This window comes from Peromyscus eremicus, chromosome 10 (assembly GCF_949786415.1).
Source record: "Peromyscus eremicus chromosome 10, PerEre_H2_v1, whole genome shotgun sequence".
Taxonomy (NCBI): Eukaryota; Metazoa; Chordata; class Mammalia; order Rodentia; family Cricetidae; genus Peromyscus; species Peromyscus eremicus.
The window spans coordinates 47232095-47258099 of record NC_081426.1 but is presented as its reverse complement, the minus strand read 5'-3'; the positions used below and the strand labels follow the sequence as shown (position 1 = coordinate 47258099).

The 26005-nt window shown below is 40.8% G+C and overlaps 1 protein-coding gene and 1 pseudogene across 3 annotated transcripts in view; one reads left to right on the top strand and one right to left on the bottom strand.

The window, feature by feature from the left end:
• Nucleotides 1-7446: 7446 nt before the first annotated feature.
• Nucleotides 7447-26005, bottom strand: part of Rbpj (recombination signal binding protein for immunoglobulin kappa J region) — a 204098-nt gene continuing 185539 nt past the window's right edge. For all 3 annotated transcript variants that reach the window (XM_059275876.1, XM_059275875.1, XM_059275877.1), the window contains exons 4-11: nt 22154-22319; nt 19102-19276; nt 14202-14339; nt 13932-14044; nt 12181-12321; nt 10769-10924; nt 10312-10415; nt 7447-10204 (exon numbers count right to left, since the gene is read on the bottom strand). In XM_059275876.1, coding sequence (XP_059131859.1) covers nt 9889-10204; nt 10312-10415; nt 10769-10924; nt 12181-12321; nt 13932-14044; nt 14202-14339; nt 19102-19276; nt 22154-22319 — 1309 coding nt within the window. In that variant the 3' untranslated portion in view covers nt 7447-9888. The remainder of the gene's footprint in view (nt 10205-10311; nt 10416-10768; nt 10925-12180; nt 12322-13931; nt 14045-14201; nt 14340-19101; nt 19277-22153; nt 22320-26005) is intronic.
• Nucleotides 16242-16480, top strand: LOC131921183 (reactive oxygen species modulator 1-like; annotated as a pseudogene).

The following is a 26005-nucleotide window of genomic DNA, read 5'->3' as shown; positions in this document are numbered from 1 at the left end:
AGTAGCAGTCGTCGTCCTTAGCGGGCCTGCTGCTGAGTCTGCACTCTCCATGTCTCCTTCAACACGCTTCCTGTGCACAGACTCTGGCGGTATGAGCTCTCACTGTCCGATCCAAGGCAATATGCTAACCAACCCCAGCTGACAGGCTTCCACTACGTAAGTGGTTGTTCCCGTTCAATAAAGCAGATGCTGCTCCCTGAAACAGTCTCCAGAGTGGTTCATCTCCACACTTTTTACTGCCCATTGCAGTCTTACTGGGGAACGCTCTACTAATGTTGACACCAATGAATTTGGGAGTCGCTCCTATATGTACAGTGCTTCCATAGGTCAAGCAAAGAGGGGTCATCCTGGTGGCAGTGTTGCAGGGGAGCAGAGGAGGGAAAAGACTGTGCGGGCTGTCAAAAGTAGAAAGGCTGAGAACGCAGCCAGAAAATTTGGTGTCCCAGAAGCCAGGTGCAAAGGGTTCACAGGACCTGAGAGTGGTGGGGAAGTGTCACAGTGAGCCCCCAGACAAATTGACTATGTAACATGTTGCTCTATTGGCTACATCAGGGGCTTGCAACCCACCCCAGCTACTTCAAAAGCATAAAGTACACATATCTCACACTCGTCTCTAAAATCCCTGTATTACATGTTAAAAAGGAAAAGATACAAACACAGCAGTTCAGGTGCCCTGGGCTTCAGAATCAGCTCCTGCCAGGCCATCTTCCTCACTGTTGATCCATGGAGAAAAGCCAGTGTTCAAGCCATGTAATGGAAAACGGTAACATTCCATTCCAAAAGAGCCCTTGGCTCTGTTCATGTTCAGAGTAGGCCTCCAAGACATGCAGTGGTGTGGATGTGTGCACGTTTCTGTATTTTCCAATCCGGTTGGATCTCTTCCCTCAACTCCTTTATCACCTCTAGGATTCTGCTTTTCAGCTCACCAGACATCTATACACCCACCCCGAGAATTCTTTTCATCTGTTATCTAGACATCCAGTTACTTCTGTGAGAAGAGGAACACCCATGGTCTTCCAAGCACCAGGCTGCGAGGAGAATCCTGTGCAGCCCCCACCCCAACCCTGCCCTGTATCAGACAGCCATGCTGTTCTGGCTTTTATGTCAACCTGACATAAGCTAAAGTCATCCGAGAGAACAGAAATTTCAATGAAGAAAACACTTCAGGAAAGGAAGACAAACCTTTTCCTCTTCAAGCTGCTTTCTTTGGTCATGGTGTTTCTCACAGCAACTGTATCTACAAAGGACATGGGCTCAGCCAATGTAATCCTACTACATATACTGCTCATTAGGGTTTGTTTTTTTTTTTCTCTAACTAGACTCTTAAGTTAGTAAAAACTGCCCTCATGAAAAAGGAACCAATTACGATGAAGATGGTGCTTTGCTTTCGAGGCAAAGATTTGAAAAGCTTCTCTAACTTCTGCGTACTTTCAATTTGGATACTAAACAGCTGTGGTGTCTTGACACTTGGTCACCTAACTGGTCATGCATGAGAATGGGCAGTTTTGGACAGGCAACATTCACAGCCCTGGAGATGGACTAGCTATTCCAAACTGGTTGTTAACAAGTTTGCAGTGATTTGAAAATGTTATTTAAAACTACTGGACAGTGAAGCATTTTCCTCTTTGTTCTGTAGATCAGTCCTGTTTATGCCTAGGACCCCTCTGTTTTTCATGGCTGAGAATCTGCAGTCAATTGCCCCCTCCTGGGGATTCCTCTACACGTTAGAGCAGTCTCTGGGCAGGCAATGCAGGGCTCAAACTGTAACCTTTTTTTTTCCTCCTTCATATCCTAATAGGGGACTGCAGCAGTTCAGGTATGTGCTCCTCCTGTTTCTGCAGGAGACAAGCACCTGTGTCAGGCAGGGATCTGCTGTACTGCTGGCTGGATCTGAAGTACCTGGCTGTGGCACTGCTTAGAAATCAGCCAGGTCTACAAATAGCCATCAGTGCTGTGTAGATAGCAGAGACCAGGAATCCTACTACGTAATCTCACACAGTAAGAGCCCTCCCAAGGAACAGTGCAGAGCCTCAGACAGAGGTTGAAATTCGGATGGCTCTCCACTGTCTTTCATTCTTCCTGTGCCGGTTCTGAGTCTCAGTTCACCTGTCAAAATGAGGACAATTTGACTTCCCAAGTTTGTTCCTGCTTAGCCACTCAAGGGTCTCATCTACCAGCTACAATGGGGGGAATGCAAGCCAGAGCTGCCAAGGGCCTGCCCCGTAGAAGAGACATTTGTGGAGAAAACTGAAAGACACAGGCAGTTTCAGCATGTGCCTTTCTATCTGGGCCTCCTCCCCACAAGCTGCCTGGCTCATTGGTTCACAGGAACTTGAGCATGAAGCAGTCTCTTACCTTAGCAACCTCAGCCTTCTCCCTCCACCAAGTGGAAACCTACCCTCTGAGAGGAACTAGTCAGCCCCCAGAGGCTCATTCAACCCATTTCTCTCACCTGCACTGGTAAATCTGAGAGGTGACTTAAGGATAGAGGAGTGACCCTCTATCTACCATTTACAAGAGATTTCAAGTGATCAGTGTTTTTTGTTTTTTTAAATCTACAGTATCATGCAAAACCAACATTAGAGTTCTTTTCTTTGGGGGGGGGGGAGGCAGACATCTGCCTTGCTCTCTAGAGTCACACTATCCTAAAGACCTAAGCCAGACAGAATCTTAAACCCAACAACCAGCCAGAGCAGAGGCCAGGAACAGAGCTAAGTCTTTAGTGTATTCTCAACTAGACTGCCCTCCACCTCCACCAGCCACAACTTAGTTGAGAGAGTGACACTAAACTGAAATTCATATGCTAGATTAATGGTAGAAAATAAGTAACGGCACACAGGTAGAGTTTTTTCCTGAGCACAAAGATGGTATTGTTTTGCAGTCTAGCTGAGTCCTGGTCTTCCTAAAGCCAACATTGAGGTCCAGAAACATGGGACACCTACCTCCAGTTAATACTTGTTTTCCGTCAAAGACCTGCTACTTTCACCAGAGGACAGAGATGCGCTGAGATGTCCAGGACCACTCCCTAGTGTGTGCCACATGCATTTATGTGTAAGACTTGGGACGGGGACTAAGAACCGTAACAGAGACCAGGACACCAAAAGCGAGCAGCACTTACTGTCTACAAGGCAGTTTTGAATCTACCACGACGGACAGGAGAATGTTTCTGCTTCTCTAGGCCAGTCTTGCTCACTGGTGAGCAGTCAAGGTTTAAACAGAACAGCTCATCTCCATAAAGAAGAAGACACAACTTGCCACAATAGCATCCAGGGTTACCCCCTAGGTTGCTAGCTCTGACAATTATGTTGGGAAAAATCTAGTGTGATAGTTACGGGGTGTCTCTGGAAGATCTTGATGCAAACGTGACACTCAGCTAACTTAAATCTGACCTTGAGAAAACTCCCTAACAGTCTCCAGCCAGTCTCCTCTCTAAAATAGGCATTCTGGCTCAAGTTGATTATGAAAGTAACTTCCCAGTTTACAAATGGTAATGAATATGCCCTGCCCTGCCACTGTTTTCCCGTTGTCCTAGAACATGCCAGGCACCAGGCACCCTAGGAAAACAGTCTACTACTGAACTATACCTCCACTCTTCTCCCTAAAGCCTGCCCCTCTGCTGGTTCTCTTGGCTCAAGTTCATACATCTTAAACCTCAACTAGGATTGAAGATGCAGGAAACAAATGTCATCAGCAGACAGGTAATTTATCATTTAAACAGCTAAACATCTATATCTGGAGGCAAGTCTTCAGGAAGAAACTATGGTTAAATGAGACCCTATGACTATTCTCTCTCTGCTGTAAGAGCATGGTAAAACTGGCTATCTGAAAGCCAGAATCCAACTGTGCTGGCTCCTTGATCTTGGACTTCCCATTTTCAAAGCTGTGAGAACCATTCTCCATCAGTGATACTCAGTGTACAGGAATCTGTTATGGCAGCAGTACTTTGTGGAGTCATCGCCAGAAGGGGATAACTACACCCTAATTGAGCTCTGGGCCTGCAACGTAACAGAACACTTAAAGATTCCAGTCTTGTCCTAACCAAGTCTAACCTCCTGGTTACTAGAAGATAAACCTTAATACCGGGAGGCCAGGCATGGTAGGTAGCACATGCCAGTAATCTTACACGTGGAACGAAGGCCAGGAGTTTAAGCCCATCCTCAACTACAAGGTACACAAAACTAGTCTGGGCCATATGAGACCCCCAAATAAACACATCAAGAAAAAAATTAACACCCACACTTCCACTAGATGGCTCCACATTCTTTCCCTTACCCTTTCTCTGAAGCTCTTGCTTCACACCATTTGTGCCTTTGGAATCTGTCAGCCACCAACACACTCACAATTCAGGAATCGGCACTGCTCTCTCGGGACAATAAATGTAGAGTATCTGTCTCTCGATGCCCATTGTCCAACTGTCCCCAAAGCTCCAGTTATTTCCTAAACCTTCATTATGCCACTGAATAATTTGTTGAGAATTTGTTGACAGAGGAAACCAGTTCAAGAGGCCACTGTAACACCAATCTGGTCACAGCCTCCCTGTGTGTGTGGGGGTGGTGGTGGTGGTGGTGGTGGAGCTGGACAGTTTGGGACTTAAGTAAATGCTTAGAGCCCAAATCTGTCCAGCACTGGTAGAAAGCATGTCTGGGTAAAGAACAATGACCAGTGTGTGTGTGCCTGTACACAGTGGCATAGAGGGTGATAAACATGAGCTACATTCATTGAGCTACATGCTGTACATACTTGATACATTTGCAATAAATGTTCAGAGCATCAAATTTTAATTGTCACTTCCCCAAAGTCAACACTAATTCCAACAGCTGCAAGATAACCTATTTGAATCTAGTATGCATGTTACTCACACAACCCTTTCTTGTATTATGGCTTAGCTGCAGTTCTTGGTTAAGAAACCAAGATTCACCATGTTTCCTGCATCCACAGACATAGCAGCACCTTAGTCTGGACTGAGTACTCCTCCTTCAGGAATGTCAGTGATCCTATCCCTAACCCAAAAGTCTGTGTACAACAGCCAATCCAACAGGGTCTCGGGTTCCTTTCTTCCTGCTCTTGGCCCTGTGCTCTAGGTGTTAACCCCAGGTTGGGATGTCAGCCACCTCCTGGGCATTGTGTATATAACAGTGTCATCTGTCTTTCTTAGCTGTTTCCTATTGCTCAACTGTACGGGGCTCTTTCATGGTGTACAATCTGCATGTTATTTATCCATTTTTCTGAGATTTTCCTCTATGCCCACTCATGCTATCGTATGTGCGATGTACATGGCTTCTGTACTGTTGTAACCAGTGACTACTTAGGGATCAATAGCCAAAGACATAATGTATTAAAATCAATCTTTTTAAAGACTGATCAGGAGGAGATTGAATACTACTTATTCGCAGTATGGACTACAAGCTTGCTATTCTAAATTATAAATCAAACGACCCACTGACAGTTTCAACCTTTATAGACTTCACAATGCAAATTTCAACTAAATTGTTTCTTAGGATAGGAAGAAACGATTATAACAAGGTTTCTTTATCAAAGTTCTTACAATTCCTTTTTTGGAGGTCAGGGAATCACTTAACCTGAGATCAGAAACGGTTTAATTTCTTCCTTTACATTTGTCTCAATATTACATGAAATACATTCAGTCCTATTTTGGGGAGTCTCCTAGAAACATAAATGAACTGCCGTTATGACTCTTTGGTATTCTACACAAAATGACAACTCTGTACTACAAAAGCAAGGCATTGCTAAAAGGCAGTCTCCAGTTTTGTTGGAGTTGGCTTGGGAGATGTGCCCTTTGAGTAACTCCCAAACACAAGGAAGAAAAGAAAATCATTTTTAAAAACACTGAAAAGAAACTAATTTAGCATAATTATTACTTCAATATCACCTAAAAGACAAGGTAAGATTCTAAGTCCACAAACTGTAATATAGAATTTAATTTTATCTTTATGAAGTACTCTGAAATCAAAGACGATGATACATGCATCAGGCACATCTCACAGAAGACATTTACAATGGTTTACATTTCCTTTTTATTTATTCCTAGAAACTGCTCGTATTGCAGATTTTTCATGGATGAAGTATGGAATTGAGCAGATTCTTTTTTCTACAAAATTATGGTATAAACTTGCTCAATTTTCTATCTTATTGCTAATAACCCTTACAGGCGCACAGTTTGTAAAGTAAACCCCTTAAGGACTGAATGTGTAGAGCATGCTGCAAGGTACAAGAAATAAGCTAAAACTGAGCTTTTACATAGACCTACATTGGGAGCAACACAGTACTGAATGCTGGCAAACAATTATCACGACACAGGGAGAAATTAATAGGTGACACATCTCAGTCCTGAAAGGGTTAAGTAAAAACCCTAATATATTACTGTTTCTAACCATCCATCCCGAGTTACAGTGCTTGAAAAATAATCAAAAGTGACACAGAAAAATCACGTTTGTTCAGTACTCACCAGAAACACAGCTGCTTTGGAAAACAATGTCCGTTAACTTGGCTAATAATCAAATAGCATTTCTTTCAAATAGGAATTCCCCCCGCCAACAGATTTTTTGATTAAATTACTAGTTGGGTTAATAAAAAATGACATTAGAATTTCTCTGTGGCTGGACAGCCTGACCAGTTTCTCTAAAGACAAAAGCAGTGGTGGCATCCCGCCATACCTGGCGTCCCAGCACCTGGAGGCTAAGGCAGGAAAGTTTAAGGATGCCTTGAGGGGCTACATGGGTGAGACCCTTGTCTCATGAAAAAAAACTAACAAAAAGCCTTAGCAAATGTGCTTGAGGCCCTGGATTTGACCCCAGCACTACACAAAAAAGAAAGATACAAAACCATCAAAGATGATGGCAGAGAGGGACAGATGGTTCCTCTAGTTAACTGTACATGAGAAAGTTGCCCCAGCTTAAGAGCAGTCATCATCAAGTTCAAAATCCCACTAGTGCTCGGCTCTGCAATCATGGAAAGGGCATCCCACATTTTCAGTTTTCAGCCTGACTTCCAATCTCTTGACAAATTCAAGGAGATTAAAAAAAATACATGCTGGGTCTCAGGTTCTGCATTTAGGCATGTTTTGAGAAGCTGTGCAGACTCATTCTAACAGAATGGGAGCACAAACCCACACACTGCAACTGAAGAAATCCCGTCCTAAGAAGTCTTCATGAGGGTTAACGACCAGCATCTGTAACAGCATCATCTGGGAGGAAACATTCTGAATAAATGGGGGACAAGACTCCTCTACATCATATATTGAAAATGATTTACAAATCCATAAAAATGACTTTTAACAGAAGCAGCCGACAGAAGAACTATCAATAACATGGTAAAACAGACGTATCAATTCACTCTATTCTGTGGTAGGACTGGCATAGAACCATACGAAAGATGCCTTTATTGTTACATTCTTGGACTTTGGAAAAAAAAAAACAGGAAAACGACTTATAATCTAGTTATTTCAATTCTTATTAAAATAAACGAAAGAACCAAAATAAGATATAAACATTTTAAAAAGTCAAAGTTCATTTTAATAAAGCCATGAACTTGGTTACTGTAAGCTACAAAGCTGGGTAAGGAATAGTTTGTTCTTCAAAAGCATCTCATCCGTTCTCAGTGAACTGAATGGTTTCTTAACTGAATCCCAAATCTAAGAAGCGGAGAGACGTGTGACCTGGGAAAGCACTGAGACACTTCAGCCTGCAGTGTCCCGATCCCACAGCAACTGAGGGGTGGAGCTTGGAAGGAAACAGGTCTGAAGGAAAGCTGAGAACAGTTACTGCAAAGACAGCTAAGGCCACAGTGAGCTCTGCCCTTGACCACGGAAGCAGAATGAAGAAGGTATGAGGCAGGGGAGGAGACGGACTGCGGCAGATCTGAAGGGAAATGGCTGCAATGGCCAGGACAGCACAGCCTGGGGTGATGAAGAAGGCTGGCGGTAAGAGAGCCACAGCTACAGATTTAACCAGCACGCTTTCATAGATGGCCTTCTCCTTGAAAAACCAAGGAGGGGCAGTTTAAAGATGTTCAGAGTGGCATTTACAGTGACAGTCTCCAGAAAACAGTGAGTGGCAAAGCAGCGGAGATGGGAAACAGTGCTCCTGACAAAGGACTCTTAACACGTCTACACGAAAACTTTCACAAGTCCAGGGGGCCAGAGAGACACCGAAAATGCCATACAAGTTACAGTTTGCATCAGGAGGTCCTGTGGCTCCTGTTTTAAGGGACAGTGAAAGCTTACCACAATCTAGAGGTAGTTCTTACTCTATCAAGGAGGATGGCACCACTAGACTGTGTCCTTTAACATCACACATGTGGTTCCTTACTCGGAGCCCAGTGAGTCTGCTGCAATTCCCAAGAAACTGGACAAGGGTTACCAAAGTGCAGGAATGGAAGCAGATAAAACTGGCAATGTCAGCACACAGGGCTGACACACAGGCCTGAGTGCAACCCAAGTTTAACAGGAAAGAAAAAAAGGGACAGAACATTTCTACTGGAGGAAAAACAAACAAAGGGCAAAAGGGGAAATGGAAATATAAGTTACATTTGTATTTTTATAAACTTACAACTATCTGTTTCTAAGGTACTGTCTTCTGGCTATTTTATTTAGTTCAGTTTATTTAGTTATCATCTAATAAAAGCCATCTTGTGATCTTACATTTAGAATTATAGTGATGTCTGGCCTAGGCTAAAAAAGGAAAATGAAGTACAATAAAGTATCTTGCAGAGACTTTCCTCATTTTACCCTAAGGGCACCATCTTGGCAGCAAATAATTCTCATGATATTTTTTGTCATTTGCCAACAAGGTGGGAAACACCCTGTTAAATGTAATCACTGGGAACATTCCAAGTTAAAGATAAAATGTTTAACTTACACATAATACACGTTATGTACAAGATTGGGGAGGAAGGGAACCTGAACAAACCTGGAACACAGAAACTGATGGATAGGCAAAGAGGCACAAACCCTTCAAATGGTGATGTTCTCTGCCATTAACTCAGAAGGACTAAACGGCCACATTGAACTCCACATAAATGTTAGACTCTCTTGGATTACCACTATAAATACATTTTTAAAAAAAGGAAAACAGAAATAACTACCAACAGTATCTGAGAATAGACTAAGTTAACATACATTGCATGTATTGCAGGCAAGGCAGAGGCATTTTTTAAAGCTTTTGCACAGACTTCATATAATCTTAAAAAAAAGTATGCAGGCCTTTACAAAATTTGACTTGCTGAAATCAAAATAATTCTAACTTATGAAAAAGTCATAAGACTTCAGCTTAAAAAAAAAGTTCCAGCCTTAGACCAAAAGAACCTGGAAGTGTTCGGTACTCAGATTGAACAAGCATGGTCAGGCTTGAACCTGAATGTACTTTGAGCCGAAGCTCAAGGGGCGGAGAGTGCAACCTACTGGTGACAAGGTGTACTACATACCGTGATAGAAAAAAGGCATGGTGAAAATGTACCTTTCACTAGAGCTTCTGCAAGTCCCTTGGTCCATAGAAACTATGTTAGATGCGTGTCTTCTAGCTTAACCTGTACTCCAGCCACATACTCATTTCTTGACCATTTAATCAAAACCAACCAAAAACCAACCAAAAAGGGGTGTGTATGTGTGTGAGAGACAGCTGAAAACCTTGATTTCCAACAGTTTGTACATTTTGATGTTTTTCATTTTACTGTGGCTTCTGCATTTCACATCAGCACTTGCAGGTAACGGGGTTTGGGATAGATCACCTGGTATGAAAAGTTTTCCCAAGAAACCACAAAAGATTGTTCATTTTATCCTTGCCTTTCTTTTTTTTTCTGTTTTTCTGGGGGTTTTTTTGTCAACGTTTCGCCGCATTCAAGTCAGTTTAAGTCCTAGCAAAAAGACGGCTGTTAGGACACCACGGTTGCTGTGGACGATGTGACACTGGTAGAATTTGTGCTGGCGTTCGTGTAATTCCCCTCGCTGTTTGTGTTGGATTCGTTGGTGGGCACTTGGCTTGAGTTGGCTCTGAGGATTGCTCCTGCTGCGCTGCAGTGTGGCCTCGGCCCTGGTTCTGGTGTGTAGGTAAAGGTAAGGCTGGTAGAATAAATGATTCCATCATTACGGACCAAAGTTACTGGAACCTGGACTGGCTGCCGGACCCATCTCCAACCTTCTCGGAATGCAGAAATGTCTGGGACCACACAGAGCATGCTCTCCCCACATCTGAGGAAGAAACACACACCACTTAGAAGCATTTTCAAAGCAAAGCACAGTTCTACGTTGCCTACACCCTCCCAACCCTTGGGTGACAGAACAGTTTCTATCAGTACCTGTACATTGTTTCGGCTTCTACATCCCCAAACCACACTCGTAAATTTGGAGTGAAGTTCTGTCCTGTAAGTTCAAGCATCGCTACGTCCCCGCCGCCATTCAACTGCAATTCAGAGAAACCACAACATTGAGACAGCTCTTCACTCTCCACTAAAGAACACAGCTTGGGTTATATGTGCTTTCATTTTCACGAAGTTGAGATTTATAAAACAATTCTGTTAAATGACATACTTCAAAGCCAGCTTAAACTATTTCAAGATAGCATTCAATGTGATTTAAACGTTCTTCCATGTAAACATACTGCTGCTGTTTTTATTTCCTATAATAGTACATGCAGTAAGACCCCCAAATCCTAACACTTACAGAAAAGTCAGTACCACAGTGGAATAAGTTTATGGCAGGTGATAGCTAGAACAGCAGTAAAGGTTGAAGCCGCCTGTGACTTAGGAGTCTCACCTGAAGACTTTCTACGACAGGCACGGGAGTGACTGGGGCAAGGACGGGGCCCATTCCCTCATAGAACGTATACTCTGCCTTATCTGTGCTAATGATTGTCCACGAAGCGCCATCATTGATCATTTCTTTATTTGGTTCTTTCGGACATGGAGTGGCCTTAAGAGAAACAAATGTCCATATATTGAGTTTTGTATACATAGCAATATAAGAGGATTTACCAAGTAACATTGACAGACTTGAGTTAAGGAGAGAATTCAGAAAGAAAAACTGAGAACATCCTAATACACTTAATCCCTACATCCCTAAATGAATGTAGACAATGTTAATATGAAGCCCCACAGGCAGTAGTTTTTGTTACAACACAAACATTTCAGTGGTACAATAAGCAATGTCACCTGTTAGCAATCATTCAAGTGTGTCCCATTACTATATAATTTCCTTTTCTTTCATTTCTTTTTCTTTTGGATTTTCAAGACAGGGTTTCACTGTGTAGCCCTAGCTGTCCTAGAATTCTCTCTGTAGACTAAGCTGGGCTCAAACTCAGAGATCCACCTGACTCTGCCTCCCAAGTGCTGGGATTAAAGGCGTGCACCACCACCATGTGGCTCATTACTATTTAATTTCATTATCAGATCAGCACCTGTGATGCAAAATGCAAGTGGACTCCCAAAGAAAGGGAATCGTGGGAGATCCTTGAGCTTACAAAACTATTAGGAGCTTTGGCAGGAGGAAACAAAGTCTGAATTGGCAACCCCAAACCCTGACTTGGGACCCAGGACACTCATTAGTGTGGTACGAAGCCATGTCTCTGCAACAGTGGTTTAAAGGAGAGTTCAGCATGAAACCACAGTTATCCTGTTATAGCATCAATCCATGTCCTAGGTGTCCTCTTGAACATTTCTCACTCAGTAAATGGAATTGAATAGTAGCACTTCAATCATGTTAGTGTTACTACTGGGGAGCCCCACTAAAAAGTGGAGAAGATTCGAACCCTCTTGTTGAATACTTTTTCTACACAGTGTGTGTGTTTCTATACATCACTTTGGAGGATTCACTGAACACCAGTGCTCTACTATTAGATATTTTGAGGCTCTCTGAATGCCAGATTTAGAATCTAAGAATACTCTGTTGCTTTTGAGTTATTTTTGAGAGAGGATCATATATGCATGCTTTAGAGTAGTCTAAGGACCAATGACCTAAGATATACATATGAACCCGGTTTCTTGTATGTGGACGTAATTACCAGCCACTAGGAAGTATGTCACTCCACTAGTTCTTCAGCACATTTTAATTGGTCGTTACTGATCTGCAAGGCTGGGGACTGAACACAGTGCTGTACAGGTACTTGTCACTGAACAGCACCCCAACCTTATGTGTATAGCTTGGATTCCACCAGTCATTTTATAACATACCTGAAATTGAATTATTCTTTCTTGAGAAAGGCACAAGTACATTCTTTCTGTATCCTTAAGGTAAAATGCACATTTGTGGAGTTGTGATACAGGGTCGTCTGCATCCAGTAATGCTGTCTGCTTATCAACTTTTCTAATTATCTGTAGTATTTCAACAATTTAAAAAAAGCAAGTCATCCATATGCAGTTTTTATTTTGTACTTTGTTACAGTCCACAGAATACACTACATAACAATCTATCAGTCATTTGTCTTACACCTACATGTTAAAAAACATTTCTAAGCAATAAGGATAGGAATAAAACAATCATTATAAATTTTACAAACATATTATAATATGGAAATCGCCCCTTCAAAGAATACAGTAAAAATAGGGCAGGCAGTCATTTGTTGTCTAGACTAGTGCTTCTCAAACACTAATATACACATAAACCATCTGGAGTTCTTGACTAAAAATGCCTAACTCACCATGACTCCTTTGGGGCTCAATACTCTGCATTTTTATCAAATTGGTGTTGTGAATGCTGCTAAGGGACAGAAGTATTCTCACTGTCAGGTTCTAGTGACCTTTACAATAATATACAAATTTAATACCACAAGGAAACATCTTCAGTAGGCTACTGTTGAGTGTGCTAGTCAGAGATAGACATATTGTGGCAGAATCAAATTATTTATTAACGTATTTCAAAACAAACATGCCCATTAGAAAAATGGGCTCAGAGAAGTGGCAAAGTCCTTAAAATCCCCATGTTACTAGCTGAGAGAAGAGAGCTGGAACCCAAAGCAGGCTGTCTGCTCACCTCCCATTACACTCTCTAACTTTTATAATCTAGATCAGTGCTTCCCAACCTTCCCAGTGCTCTGACCCTTTAGTACAGTTCCTTGCATTGTGGTAACCTGACCTCCAAGCATAAAATTACTTCCGTTGCTATTTCATAACTGTAATCTTGCCAGTGTTATGAACTGTAATGTAAATAGCTGATATGTGACCCCAAAGAGGCCACAGCACACAGGTTGAGAACCACTGTCCTATAACCTTCTATCTCAAAGTTTCCACTGTTAACTGCTTTCCAAGGCCATCAAGAACCTCCAGACAGGTGACCTTCATGCATTTCTTCTCCACAGTAATTCATAGCCTCTGAAGCACCTGACTGGGACATTTTCCTAGGGCCACATCTACTCTAACAGACCTTTTATAGTGCCATTACATAAGTCACACCTAGTTAACATCTCCACTTATGATATTTAAGATGCATCTTAAACATCGTTCTGGAAAGCAGAATTTTGGAATTTTTTTCAACTTAAGGGAAAAATGTCTTTATAGTTTTACAACCTAATGAACAGAAAGGCTTAAATCCCGTGCATTGTTCCTAAAGTAAGAAATACCAACTCTACCTAATTTTAAACAAATGTCTTAGTCAAGTGGACTAATAAAAATTATGCTTGTATTTCTAGGCTTTTGAAAACTTGGCCCTACATTCAGATACAGCACGTAACACACACAAACATTAAAGAAAAAAAAAAAAGACAGACATACAACCAAAAAGGAAACCAACACCAAATTCATTTTAAAAAGCCTAGGAGACTGACATCAGCAACACACTTGTAACAGACTAATTCTCTAAGAGTACTTATGAATTGAGGCAATGGCTAATAGGGAATAATCAGGACAGTATAAAAACTGAACTACATTTTTCTATCTGTCCTGGTTTGTTTCCTCCTCATATTCAGTAAAGTAAAGCCAAGTCTTACCAATCTTGGGAGTGCCATGCCAGTAACTGAGCACACAAGTTTGACAGTCTGTCCATAGTGGATGTAACCATCTCGGACTGTGAACTCCTCTCCTTCTGACTCATCGTCATCCACTACAGTGGGTACAAAAACAGACAAAATTGCTGTTTTTAAAATTTATTATATATTCTTAAGAAAACAACAAAATGACTATATTCATACATTTTATGCCCCCAAAGAGGAGACTATTACTTCACACTAAAAATATCAAGTGCACATTCTTATACTCACAGAGATGAATATAAAATGCTCCCCACTGCTGTGAACTAGCATGGAAGTTTCCTCCTTCTACGTGCAGGTATCTGGTACTAACTGTCTGGGACCGAAGTCGATTAAACAAAGCCACCTTTGTTCCTGAGGCAATGCACACTGCAAAGACAAGGGGAGTCCGTGTTATATGACTGGGGCAGAAGTTCACCAAGCAAAGGATTGCTGCTTGGCAAATTATGAATGTTCTTACAATAATACAAATATGAACAGATTCTGGTGGCAAATATTTTATTTAGCCTTCTAAGACAGAATGGAGGGAGGGAGGGAGGGAGGGAGGGAGGGAGGGAGGGAGGGAGGGGGGGGGAGGGAAAAAGGGAAGAAGGAAGGAAGGAAGGAAGGAAGGAAGGAAGGAAGGAAGGAAGGAAACAAGGTTTATTTCTTCACAAAATATATCAAGATAATGACATAAGCCGGGCAGTGGTGGCGCACGCCTTTAATCCCAGCACTCAGGAGGAAGAGGCAGGTGGATCTCTGTGAGTTTGAGGCCAGCCTGGTCTACAGAGTGAGTTCTAGGACAGCCAAGGCTACACAGAGAAACCCTGTCTTGAAAAATCAAAAGTTAATGATATAAAATGTTTTTAAATGTTTTCTTGTTCTGGGTTTTTTCCTCCCAAGACAGGGTTTCATCTAACCCTGTGAAATATGTGTCAACAGGTCTCTAGAAGGATGCTTAGCAAAGAAGACAGCCAGTGCTACTGCATTATGATTTTAGGGAATTCTGCTATCTCCCAAATACCACAAAGTGTTGTACTGTATGAAAAACAGTACTTGTCTTATAATTTACAAGATGAGTAAAATTTAAAAATAAAGATGTACTTTAGATGTGAAAAGCACATCTACTTAAAAATATTCTAAATGTGATATATGCTCTTTGTATCACAAAACTATCAATACAAACTCATAATTAAAGAACTTAAAAAAAAATAAAAAAGAGAACAACAAAACCCCTCAAACCAAAACCCCAACACTCTGCAATCTGAACTGGAAAGAAACTGCCTGAATTCAAGACAAGATGTCAGAGATGACCGGTACCCAAGAACATATGGCCATCCATGAGGCAAGCTCAAATGTGACCATGGCAAACATGTCCTCTTGAACAAACTTCCGAGAGCCCCTCCCAGCATTCCTTTCTATCAGCTTTCATCTCAGCGCCCCATCACCACCTTCTAGGTCAGGCTGCAGAAAATCAGTCATGCTCTTCCCTTGACATGGGTCAGTCACTCTGGCTGTCATTAGCAGGACTCCTATTAAGTTGCTTTAGCAAAACTCCCCTGTCCTTGGTTTCTTTTTCTGGAACTTGCCTTTGTGAGACTGAAAGTGAACATGACCCTGAACTAAGTCTCTTCCCCTGAAACAGTACTTAATGACGTCTTTCTTTCCATTTTTCACTAGTATTCAGTTGTTTCTTCTGAACATTACCAATTTATAGAACATACATTGAACTACACCAAAAGAATGAACTTAACAAATCTGAATGCAGAAACTCCTAATGCCTAAGGTTAACTGCATGGGAACATAGATTAAAGAATACCCATGTAGATGCCAATCTTGTCTATATACTGTAACACCCAGGTAATTTAAATTTTGACTCATCTTGTTAAAAATTCAATTATTTTATTATTATTATTATTATTATTATTATTATTATTATTATTATTTTTGTTTTTGTTTCTTCAAGACAGGGTTTCTCTGTATAGCTTTGGAACCTATTCTGAAACTTGTTTTGTAGACCAGGCTGGCCTCGAACTCATAGATATCCACCTGCCTCTGCTCCTGAGTGCTGAGATTAAAGGCATGCGTCACCGCCGCCCGGTCCAAACTTCAATTACTTTAGACCACTTGAAATTTGACAATAACAGGACATTAGATGACATTAGAAGCACTTCTGCCTATGCTTGCTTTGTACATTTTTTTTTTATTTTTATTTTTCTTAGCGCTCTACCACTGAGCTAAATCCCCAATCCCCATTATTTTCTCATGATCATCAAGGTGGCAAAAGAGATGCTGATGGCCGTGGGTCCCTACGGGCAGTCCCAGCCCAGCTGCTTCGCCGTGTGAAGATGGGCTTTGTAATGGGTTGTGCCCTGGGCATGGCGGCCGGGGCACTGTTCGGCACCTCCTCCTGTCTCAGGATCAGAATGCCGTGTTGAGAGCTGATGGGTGGCATTGTGAAAACCATGATGCAGAGTGGCAGCACCTTTGGTACACTCATGGCCATTGGAATGGGCATACGATGCTGATCAGGGCAGTGATTGCCTGCATCTATATTTTCCCATCCATTTTGACCCTTGTACAATAATAGTTTTTTCTTCTTAGAAAAAAAATTATCTTTTGTAGCCGCACAATAATACTTACGTAAGCAGCAAATGTCTGAGATGACATTAAATAAATGAGTAAGATGAAAGCAGACTGAAGTGGAAGAAAGAATTATGATGAAATAAGACTGGCTTGAAATTAAGGTCACTATTGAAGTTAGGATTTCCACTTCACTTGTTTTATTATTTATAATAATGTATTATTTCCATTTAGTATTCTGTAACTCTGTTTGCTTTAGTGTGTCTGGAATTTTCCATATTAAATAAATGATAGGAATAAAGACTGAATGGAGTAAAATACTTATGACATAAAAATCCACTAAATTTTTATGCTCAATTTTAAAGGCAGAGAAATGATCTTTTCTAAAAACCACTGGCCGTTATCAGATACTATTAATCTGCACATTAGCAAGCAATCAATCGTTTATCAAGTGTCAAATAGTTGTTACGCTGAAGTTCTTCACTGAAAACCCCTTCATCTAAATATATGGAAGTTATATAAAAGAATTAGAAAATCAGTATTTTGTATACCTTGATGCAGTAACAGTCACTAAACCACTGGTTTACAGGTTTCTGAAGAGCCTTAGGAGTAAATTAAACAAATTGCTGAACTTACTAGTCTTAGTGTGACAAAAAGAAGGGGTAACCGGATCCTCTACTATTTCTAAGCCAATGAGAATGACCAGCCAATTTAAAAGGTGTTAATCACCAGGCTATAGAAAAACTGAGGCAGAGAAACAAGGGACAGGTCAAATCCAGAGTATGGAAATTCCACAGGATTTAAAATGACTCAGTTTCTTCAATAAGTAACGTATATCAAAGAGGGCAGGGAGAGAAGACTAGGAAAACTATCACAAATTAAAACTTATGGTCCTTATTTAATTCTATGTTTGAACAAGCCAACTATAAATGAAACAAATAAGAAATGAAAAATAAGAAAAAAGACATTGCTGAGACACTATGAATATTAAATGACATTAAAGAACTGTTGACTTTGTTAGATATTGTGGTGATAATATTGTGCACCCCAATAAAACTTATCTGGGGGTCAGAGGACAGAGCTAGCCACTAGATTAGACATAGAGGCCAGACAGTGGTGGCACACACTCTTAATCCTATCACTTGGGAAGCAGAGATCCATCTGGATCTCCGTGAGTTCAAGGCCACACTGGAAACAGAGTCATGCAGTGGTGGCACAGGCCTTTAATCCCAGCACTTGAGATCTCATGCCTTTGCCTGGAAAGTACACACGTCTTTAACCCCAGGAAAAGGCTGGGTGGAGAATGGTATATAAAGCATGAAGAGAAAGGAACTAAGCAGCTGTTCAACTGAGACCCTCAGGGGTGAGGACTCAAGAGGCTTTCAGTCTGAGGATTTGTGGAAACAGGATCGGCTGAGGAGTCGGCCAGGTGAGGTTGGCTGTGGCTTGTTCTGTTTCTCTGATCTTTCTGCTTTATCTGGCTCTGGGTTTTTTTTGTTTTTGTTTTTTAAAATTAATAAGATCTTTTAAGATTTGTGTTACAAGATATGCTTAAAAAAAAGACAAAAGCCACGCATTAAGAGTCACTATTACAGAAACCTCAGTTGAAAGGACAGACAGGCAGCTGGAGAGTTACAAGAAAATATCCCAGCAGTTAGAAAGGGAAGAGGGTTGCCGGGCGGTGGTGGCGCAAGCCTTTAATCCCAGCACTCGGGAGGCAGAGGCAGGCGCATCTTTGTGAGTTCGAGGCCAGCCTGGTCTACAGAGCGAGATCCAGGAAAGGTGCAAAGCTACAGAGAGAAACCCTGTCTCGAAAAACCAAAAAAAATTAAAAAATTAAAATAAAAATGTAGAAAGGGAAGAGGTGCTGCTGGTGACCAACCACCAAACAGAATTGGTGACATTACTGAGGTTGTGGCGATTGCTGCATCATGCTACTTTCTTTTTATATCAACTTCAAACTTGACATAACAAAAACTAAAAGAAGCCAGCCAACCAATTTCAAATGTGTTGAAATGCAGACTCACACAGATGGTACACAGCCTTGGTAGGTGAACAATCTGCCAGTGAGCTAGTCGTCTGGGCTGTAGAGACCTTAGCCATTTGGTTTAGTGTCTTACCTGGCTTTCCAGAGCACACTATGTGTTGAAATGAAAACTTCTGTCATTCTGGAAGGACAGATTCTTTTGGAACGGAAATTACCTTAGGTGTTGTAAGACATTTAGCATCACTGGCCCACAGGGTCAGGTGCTTAACATTTATTTTCCCTCCCAGTCACTGTGACAAAAGGAGAAAATTCCCTCCATATCCCTGGAACAGTAAGAATAACCACTCTAAGGTAATCCTAAAGAAGGAACTGAGATTCTCGGAACACTAACTGAGAATGAATCACTTCATTAGGCCAGACACTACTTATTTACACTTAAATTTGAAACACAGCAAGGCCAAGAAAAATAGTAATAAACAATGACCTAGCTCCTGACAGAACAACCTTGAAGTTTCAAAGTTTGTCTTGTTAATGTGATGTGAGAATTGGGAACAAAGAAGGAAACTCAAGCATACATACAGTCAGCATTTTTCAATGACTGCTTCTTTTTGGAAGGTTTAGAGATGACTTTTATCCGCTTGCTGAGGAACACGCCAATGTCATCGCTGTTGCCATAGAACATCTTTACAGACAGCATGAAGTGTTTTCTCTTGTCTGAATCAGATATGTACAATGTTTTGGCTGTGCAGTAGTTCTGTGAAAGACAAGAAAAGCGGTGTTAATAGCAGCAAACACTTAGGGTTATGCATCTTCAGCTCAGAATGGTGTGGCTACATTTGACCCAGCATGAATGACATCACTCTGATAGATCACCCAATAAACTGTTAACATTGCCTCTAAAGAGAAATCTTTAAGACATTTTCAAGACAAACAATGGGAAATAATACGCTCATTAAAGGTGAGCCTCTTCTGAAGACAGAGGTCATCAAGGACAGACCAAACTCGGCTTAGGTGCCAAGAGGGAGAAGCTTAATCCAGACAGCTGGACTTGAGTCCAGTGTCTCCTAGACTCTTCTGCAGCTGGACATGAAGGTAGATCTCAGTGTTCAGCTGTGGGAGCTGAATATTATAGCCATTAACAAACCTGTCCTCAGCATGGTTAGAACACTATTATATCTATCATTCCTATTTCTCAACTCAAGTCCATCTAGTACAGGAAGCAGAGGAAAAGCATTGCCTAAATCAACTCAAAGAAAGCTGCACAAAAAATAAGCCAAGTATCTAGGAGGCAAGCTCTGGCCGCTGTGGACAAAGAAAGCGGTGCTTGAGGTCTTGGTCTTCCAAGTGTAACTGTGGGTGAGAATCCAGGAGGGTGGATGTGGCTGGCTCCTACAGGTCCATCTGGACCAAGAGCTGCAGAACACACAACATAGGCCAAGACTCTTCCACATATCTACAATAAACACGCTTACCACAAAGGCATTCTACCACAAAGGCATTAATTTGAATACCTCAAGTTTTAGTTATATACAAAATTGACTACAACATTTACTCTAAAAAAACTCAAAAAAATCCCCTATGATCCATATTTACTTTCTCTCTTTTTTTTTTAATTTATTTATTATGTATACAGCATGTATGACTACAGGCCAGAAGAGGGCACCAGATTCCATTAGTGATGGTTGTGAGCCACCATGTGGTTGCTGGGAATTGAACTCAGGACCTCTGGAAGAACAGTCAGTGCTCTTAACATCTGAGCCATCTCTCCAGCCCCATATTTACTTTCTTTAAAGTCTTTGTTTTATATAGGTTCACATATTTCACAGACTCAACATGCAATGTTACAGCAATTATTAGATTTTTGTACTTAAAAACAACTGATGGTTACCTGCAAGAAAAGTAATAAGGCTAACACAATTTAGTAGAATTATGTAAAAAACCCTTTTGGTTACAGTTTTCAAACTAGCTCATACAATGTTTCTTTTTCTATGACTGAATGCTGTGGTAACAGTGCTAGACTAAATGGGAGCATTACATATCTTAGGTATCTTCAAGAATATACTAAAGAATTATTTTAAAAATAGATAAATTTAGCCAGCGGTGGTGGCACACGCCTTTAATCCCAGCACTCGGGAGGCAGAGGCAGGTGGATCTCTGTGAGTTTGAGGCCAGTCTGGTCTACAGCAAGTTCCAGGACAGGCTCCAAAGCTACACAGAGAAACCCTGTCTCAAAAATACAAAAACAAAGAACCTTTGTTTATCATACCATTACCAAAAGAACCAAGTTTAAAGGTATAAGAGAAAACACTCACTTGCAGAAAAGCAGCAGTACTTTGAAATGCTACTGCTTCACCTGTATATAATGGATCTAAAACTCTCTATTCCCTTGATCATTGTGAACTGTGGGGGCCCAGGCCAAAATACTGACCCTCCTTTACCAAACTGGGTAAATGATGTCCAAAACTTATTTCAACTACTTCTGCTATGTGCTCCTTTTAAAATGTGCACCTTTTAAAATGAGTACCACTCACCAGAAAGTAGTTATTGAATTCTAGGCTTTTATCCTTAAAATTTACTAATATATACTGTTAGTAGCAGATAAAAATACTGCAACAGTTTGTCTCTATTAGAAAATTTAAATGTGATACTGAATATTCTAAATTTTGAAAGGAAGGCCTTGCTGTGTAAAAGACAAAATCAGACAACAGTAACAACAGCAAACTACAATAGCCCTTTGCAGTGGTTCTCTTATGTACTGAGATATGGCATCTTTGGGTACAGACACAGGCCCACCGTAGTTTTTAAATACTAGCTAAAGGTTAAATCTGGAACTATTCAACTTTGGAACATAGGATAAAGTCAATGTGCCAAAGCAGATCATCACAGAACAAAAATGAGATGTAGATGTAAACAACGCAGCTACATCCTCATGAGAAGGCCTAAGAAAAGGGCACTTAATTTTGAGTGCTAACGTGATGCAGTTTAATCTGCATCAAGAAATAGAAGATACTGTCTAGCATAAATAGAACAGGTGAACAAAAGTTGGTGGGATAGCTCAGTGAGGAAAGGCACTTGCTGCCAAGCCTTCAGAGCACCCCCTGGCTCCTTCATGGTAAAAGCAGAAAACAGAAGAACTCCTTTGCGCAGTCCTTTAGCTCCTCACATGCACATGTGTGCTTCCATCCTACCAATGTCCAGGACTTGTGTAACAAGGTCTAATATAGGACAGAAGGAAGGTCTTCATGCTGAGGCAGCCCCGGGGGAGTTTAGTATCAGTATCCCAGGGGAGATAATCAATGATGCTATTGGTTGGTTGGTTTAGTATTATCTTACTGGAAGGGAAAATGACTGAAAGCTAGAACTGATTAAAATGAGAATGAAGTTCAAGCAACACAGTTACACATACTGGTAGCTAGACTAAATGTGATTAAGAATGCTAGCTCACCATCCTCAACCTCACAGGCCATCCTAGCCTAATGTCAAATAGAAAACATAAACACCACGCTAGCCAACAAAGAGCTACTAAATAAGGAACACCTTTTATATGAACTTAAGATACCAGGTAGTCACTGGGGTCAGAACCATTTCCTAAATATTAAGGGGAAATAGTGAACATTAGGAAAAAAATTACCTTCCCTTCCAAGTTCAGCTGCTGCATTTCTTGGTCACTATTTCCTATTCCAATAAATGCACAAGGTTGAGACTCTTGTTCCGAGCAACCATCTCGTTCCATTTGTTCTTTTTTTTTCTTCCAACCACTGCCCATAAGATACACACAAGGAGGAGGGCAAAAAAAGCTTTTAAAAAAGAGGGGTGGGGGGAGAGAATTAAATTCAAGATCATACTTCATTTTTTTTAACATATGAATTCAAGATCATACTTCAATGTACTATGTTCGTTCCTAACAAAGCATTTTGGTGAAGTCATCTATAAAACAAATCATGTCAAAAGGAATGAAATAAAGATTTTCTTATCTGTTCTAATAAAATCTGAGAGTTATACCTTCAGTTAGATCAGTCTTGCTTTAAGCAGCTTACCTCTGAATTCTCACAGCTCAAGGCTCTGAGCTACTCTATTGGAATTTGGCAATTTCAAGAAACAAAGCACAACAGATCACCACAGAATCTGTGATTACTAATTAAGTTCAAGTCAAGAGAACAGCATCATTAATTTTAATGCTATTCTCAATATATTACATTTAACTTTATTTGGCAACTCACCTGGAAAACAGCATTAAGACAATACCTCAAGTGAGGTAACTAAGAAAAAAGAGAAAATAGGCTACTTGATATGAGCTCTACAGTTCGTCCATGTTTTATGCATCTTAGCCTGAAATCCTAGTATGTATGACTGGGAAACATCTTGAACCAAAAGAACAAATACACTGTATTCTTTCAGCTCATGACTATTAACAGATTTGTTCTGCTGTGTGTCAAAAAAAAAAAAAAAAAAAAAAAAAAAGCTTCCCAAGTTCCTTCCACATAAAATGACTTTGTCTTAACCTAACCATCAAAAAGCTGAGTTCAAACTATGAATTCATCCCTTATGTAGAGCATAATGTACTTGCTCAATGACATGTAATGTACTTTTGCCTAGTGATACCCACTGACATGTACATACTTTAAAACATTGTGTCCTGTCTCTTTAAGGTGCCTGAACATTCAAATGACTATAGTAGCTAGGCAAATAGCATAAATGAATGAATCAGGTATATAATTAACAGGCAGGAATATCTTTTACCCAAAAAACTAGCATCTTTCCCCTTTTTCTTAAAAGAAAAGGCCCTCATGGTAATTCCTACTTTTTGCAGTTATGAAGTCAGAAAAATGTTTGATTCTGCTAATTTTACTATAAGCAAAACAGCCTAACTCTAACAATAATCAACTACCTGTGCCAAGCTTCAATGATAAGAAAGTGGGTGGACATGCACCTATTCACGCTACTGAACTAGCAGTACATGGGCCTCCTACTGGCCAGTGACATCTTCCAGTCAATTGATACTGGAAATCAAATTTTACCTGAAACTCAGACTAAAGAAAATAAATTATGTGGCTGGGTGAACACAGTGGCACACACCTTTAATCCCAGCACCCAGGAGGCAGAGACAGGCAGATCTCTGTGAGTTCAAGGCCAGCTTGGTCTATCTACATAGCGAGTTCCAGGACAACTAGAGCTATATAGTGAGACCCTGCCTCAAACCAAAACAAAAAACCAAACAAAACTAAAATCAAAACAAAACAAACAAACAAACTAAAAAAAAAAAAGAAAAAAGTATGTGCCTATGCATACAGTTTCAGGTCGTTTGGGGGATAAGCAGTTTGCTTCCTCTTGAGCAAATCAACAATAGCATGTAGTGAACAGACTCCAAATGTGCACTGGTACCTTTTCTCAACTCTAATCAGATGACTTTCCAAGTAATTGACACACGTATCTTACAAGAATTGAGCTGAGATTATTCAGTATCTATTAGTTCTACAAATTACTTATTCTATCCTCCAGGTACCAGGAATACAGTAATAAAAATAAACAAAATCAAACAAAGTTCCTACCACTACGAAACTTATACTCTAATAGGAGAAAGACAAGAAAAACAAATGGGTTTAAAAATAGAGACTCTGTTAGCTAGCAATACATACTTAGAAAAACGAAGCCAGGATAGGGTGCCTACAATGTGGACTGCCTGAGGTGGCTACGGAAAACTTCCCTAAAGGGAAGGAAGCAGAAATACTGAAGCAGTGGCTGGTTAGAAGAAGGGGATCAACCAGAGAGAGGAAGCCGGGGCAAATAGAAGTTGAATAGATCAAGTGTATCTTGGAGAAGAAACAGTGTGGAGTAGAGCAGAAGGCCTCTGCAGTGTTTCTGTAATATCTAACTAACCAACACGAAACAAGAGGAGCTTTCATGCTCATTCTTGAGACCAGATAGCAAGGTCACAGCCAAGGTACTGGGCCCAGGTCCATGTCACTTTAAGTCTGAAGGAATGCCTATACTGGCTGGGCATGTTTTAGAATGGGTTCAGTTTATGTCTAGACCAGGGATCTTTCAGGCCTTGAATGGCACTGGCCCCCAAATGCATAGCTTGATATATCTCATATACCTAGGCTAATGCACTCTCAGGAACTTCATCCCATGTTAGTATTTTATTGGACACTGATTATTAAAAGCTCCTTGGTGAATTGACATTTTCAAATGTGAATGACTATGCTTTTAGAGAATATACCAAATGTAGTAGTCAGATTTCAATGAATCACCACAAAGTGTACTTTTATTTCACATCTGAAGACTATACGCACAGTGAAAAGATAAAGGAATGGTACACTGAAATGATAAAAGAGTGAGTGTTCTAGGTATTCACGATAGCACTGTAACAAAATACAGAAACTAATGGCAAAAATTAGTCAAACAAGCCGGGCACCTAGTACTTGGGAGGCAGAGGGAAGCAGATCTCTGTGAGTTCAAGGCCAGCCTGATCTACAAAGTGAGTTCCAGAACAGCAGAGAGAAACCCTGCCTTGAAAAAATAAAAAAACAAAAACAAATAAAACAAACCAAAATTAGTCAAACAAACTAAAAGTTCTTCTTATAAAACACTAATCAAAACCAGGCATGGGGGCTACTGTGGTTTGAATAGGAATGTCCCCCATAGGACTCATGTGTCTGAATACTTGGCCCATAGGGAGTGGCATTATTAGGAGGTAGTGTGTCAACTGTGGGTCTCATATGCTCAAGCTATGCCAAGGGTGGCACACAGTCTCCTTCTGCTGCCTGTGGATCAAGATGTAGAACTGTGAATTTGAGGCCAGTTTGGTCTACAAAGTGGATGCCAGGACTGTTACACAGAGAAACCCTGTCTCGAAACACACACACACACACACACACACACACACGCCGGGACTGTTACACAGAGAAACCCTGTCTCGAAACACACACACACACACACACACACACACACACACACACACACACACACACACACACACAGTAGAACTCTCAGCTCCCAAAGCACCATGCCTGCCTGCCTGCTGCCATGCTTTTTACCATGACAAAAATGGACTAAACCTCTGAAATTGTAAGCCAGCCCCAATTAAATGTTTTTCTTTATAATAGTTGCTGTGGTCATGGTGTCCCTTCACAGCAAAAGAAACCCTAAGACAGTGGTCCACGCCTTTAATCCGAGCACTCACAGGCAGAGGCAGACAGATCTGTGAGTTTGAGGCCAGCCTGGTCTATGTAATGAGTTCCAGAACAGCACAACCAAGGATATAGAGAGACCCTGTCTCAAAACAAAACAAACAACCCCCCCAAAAAAGCCTGATCAAGATTCTACCTTGAAAGTTTTTCAAGCATACAATAAATAAGAAAAATGAAGACTCTTACAATAGCCTGTGAGCTATCCCTGTTTATTTTTCTATAACCACTAGAATTATTCAAAATAACTAACAAAAGAAAATAAATTTGGGGTTGGGGATTTAGCTCAGTGGTAG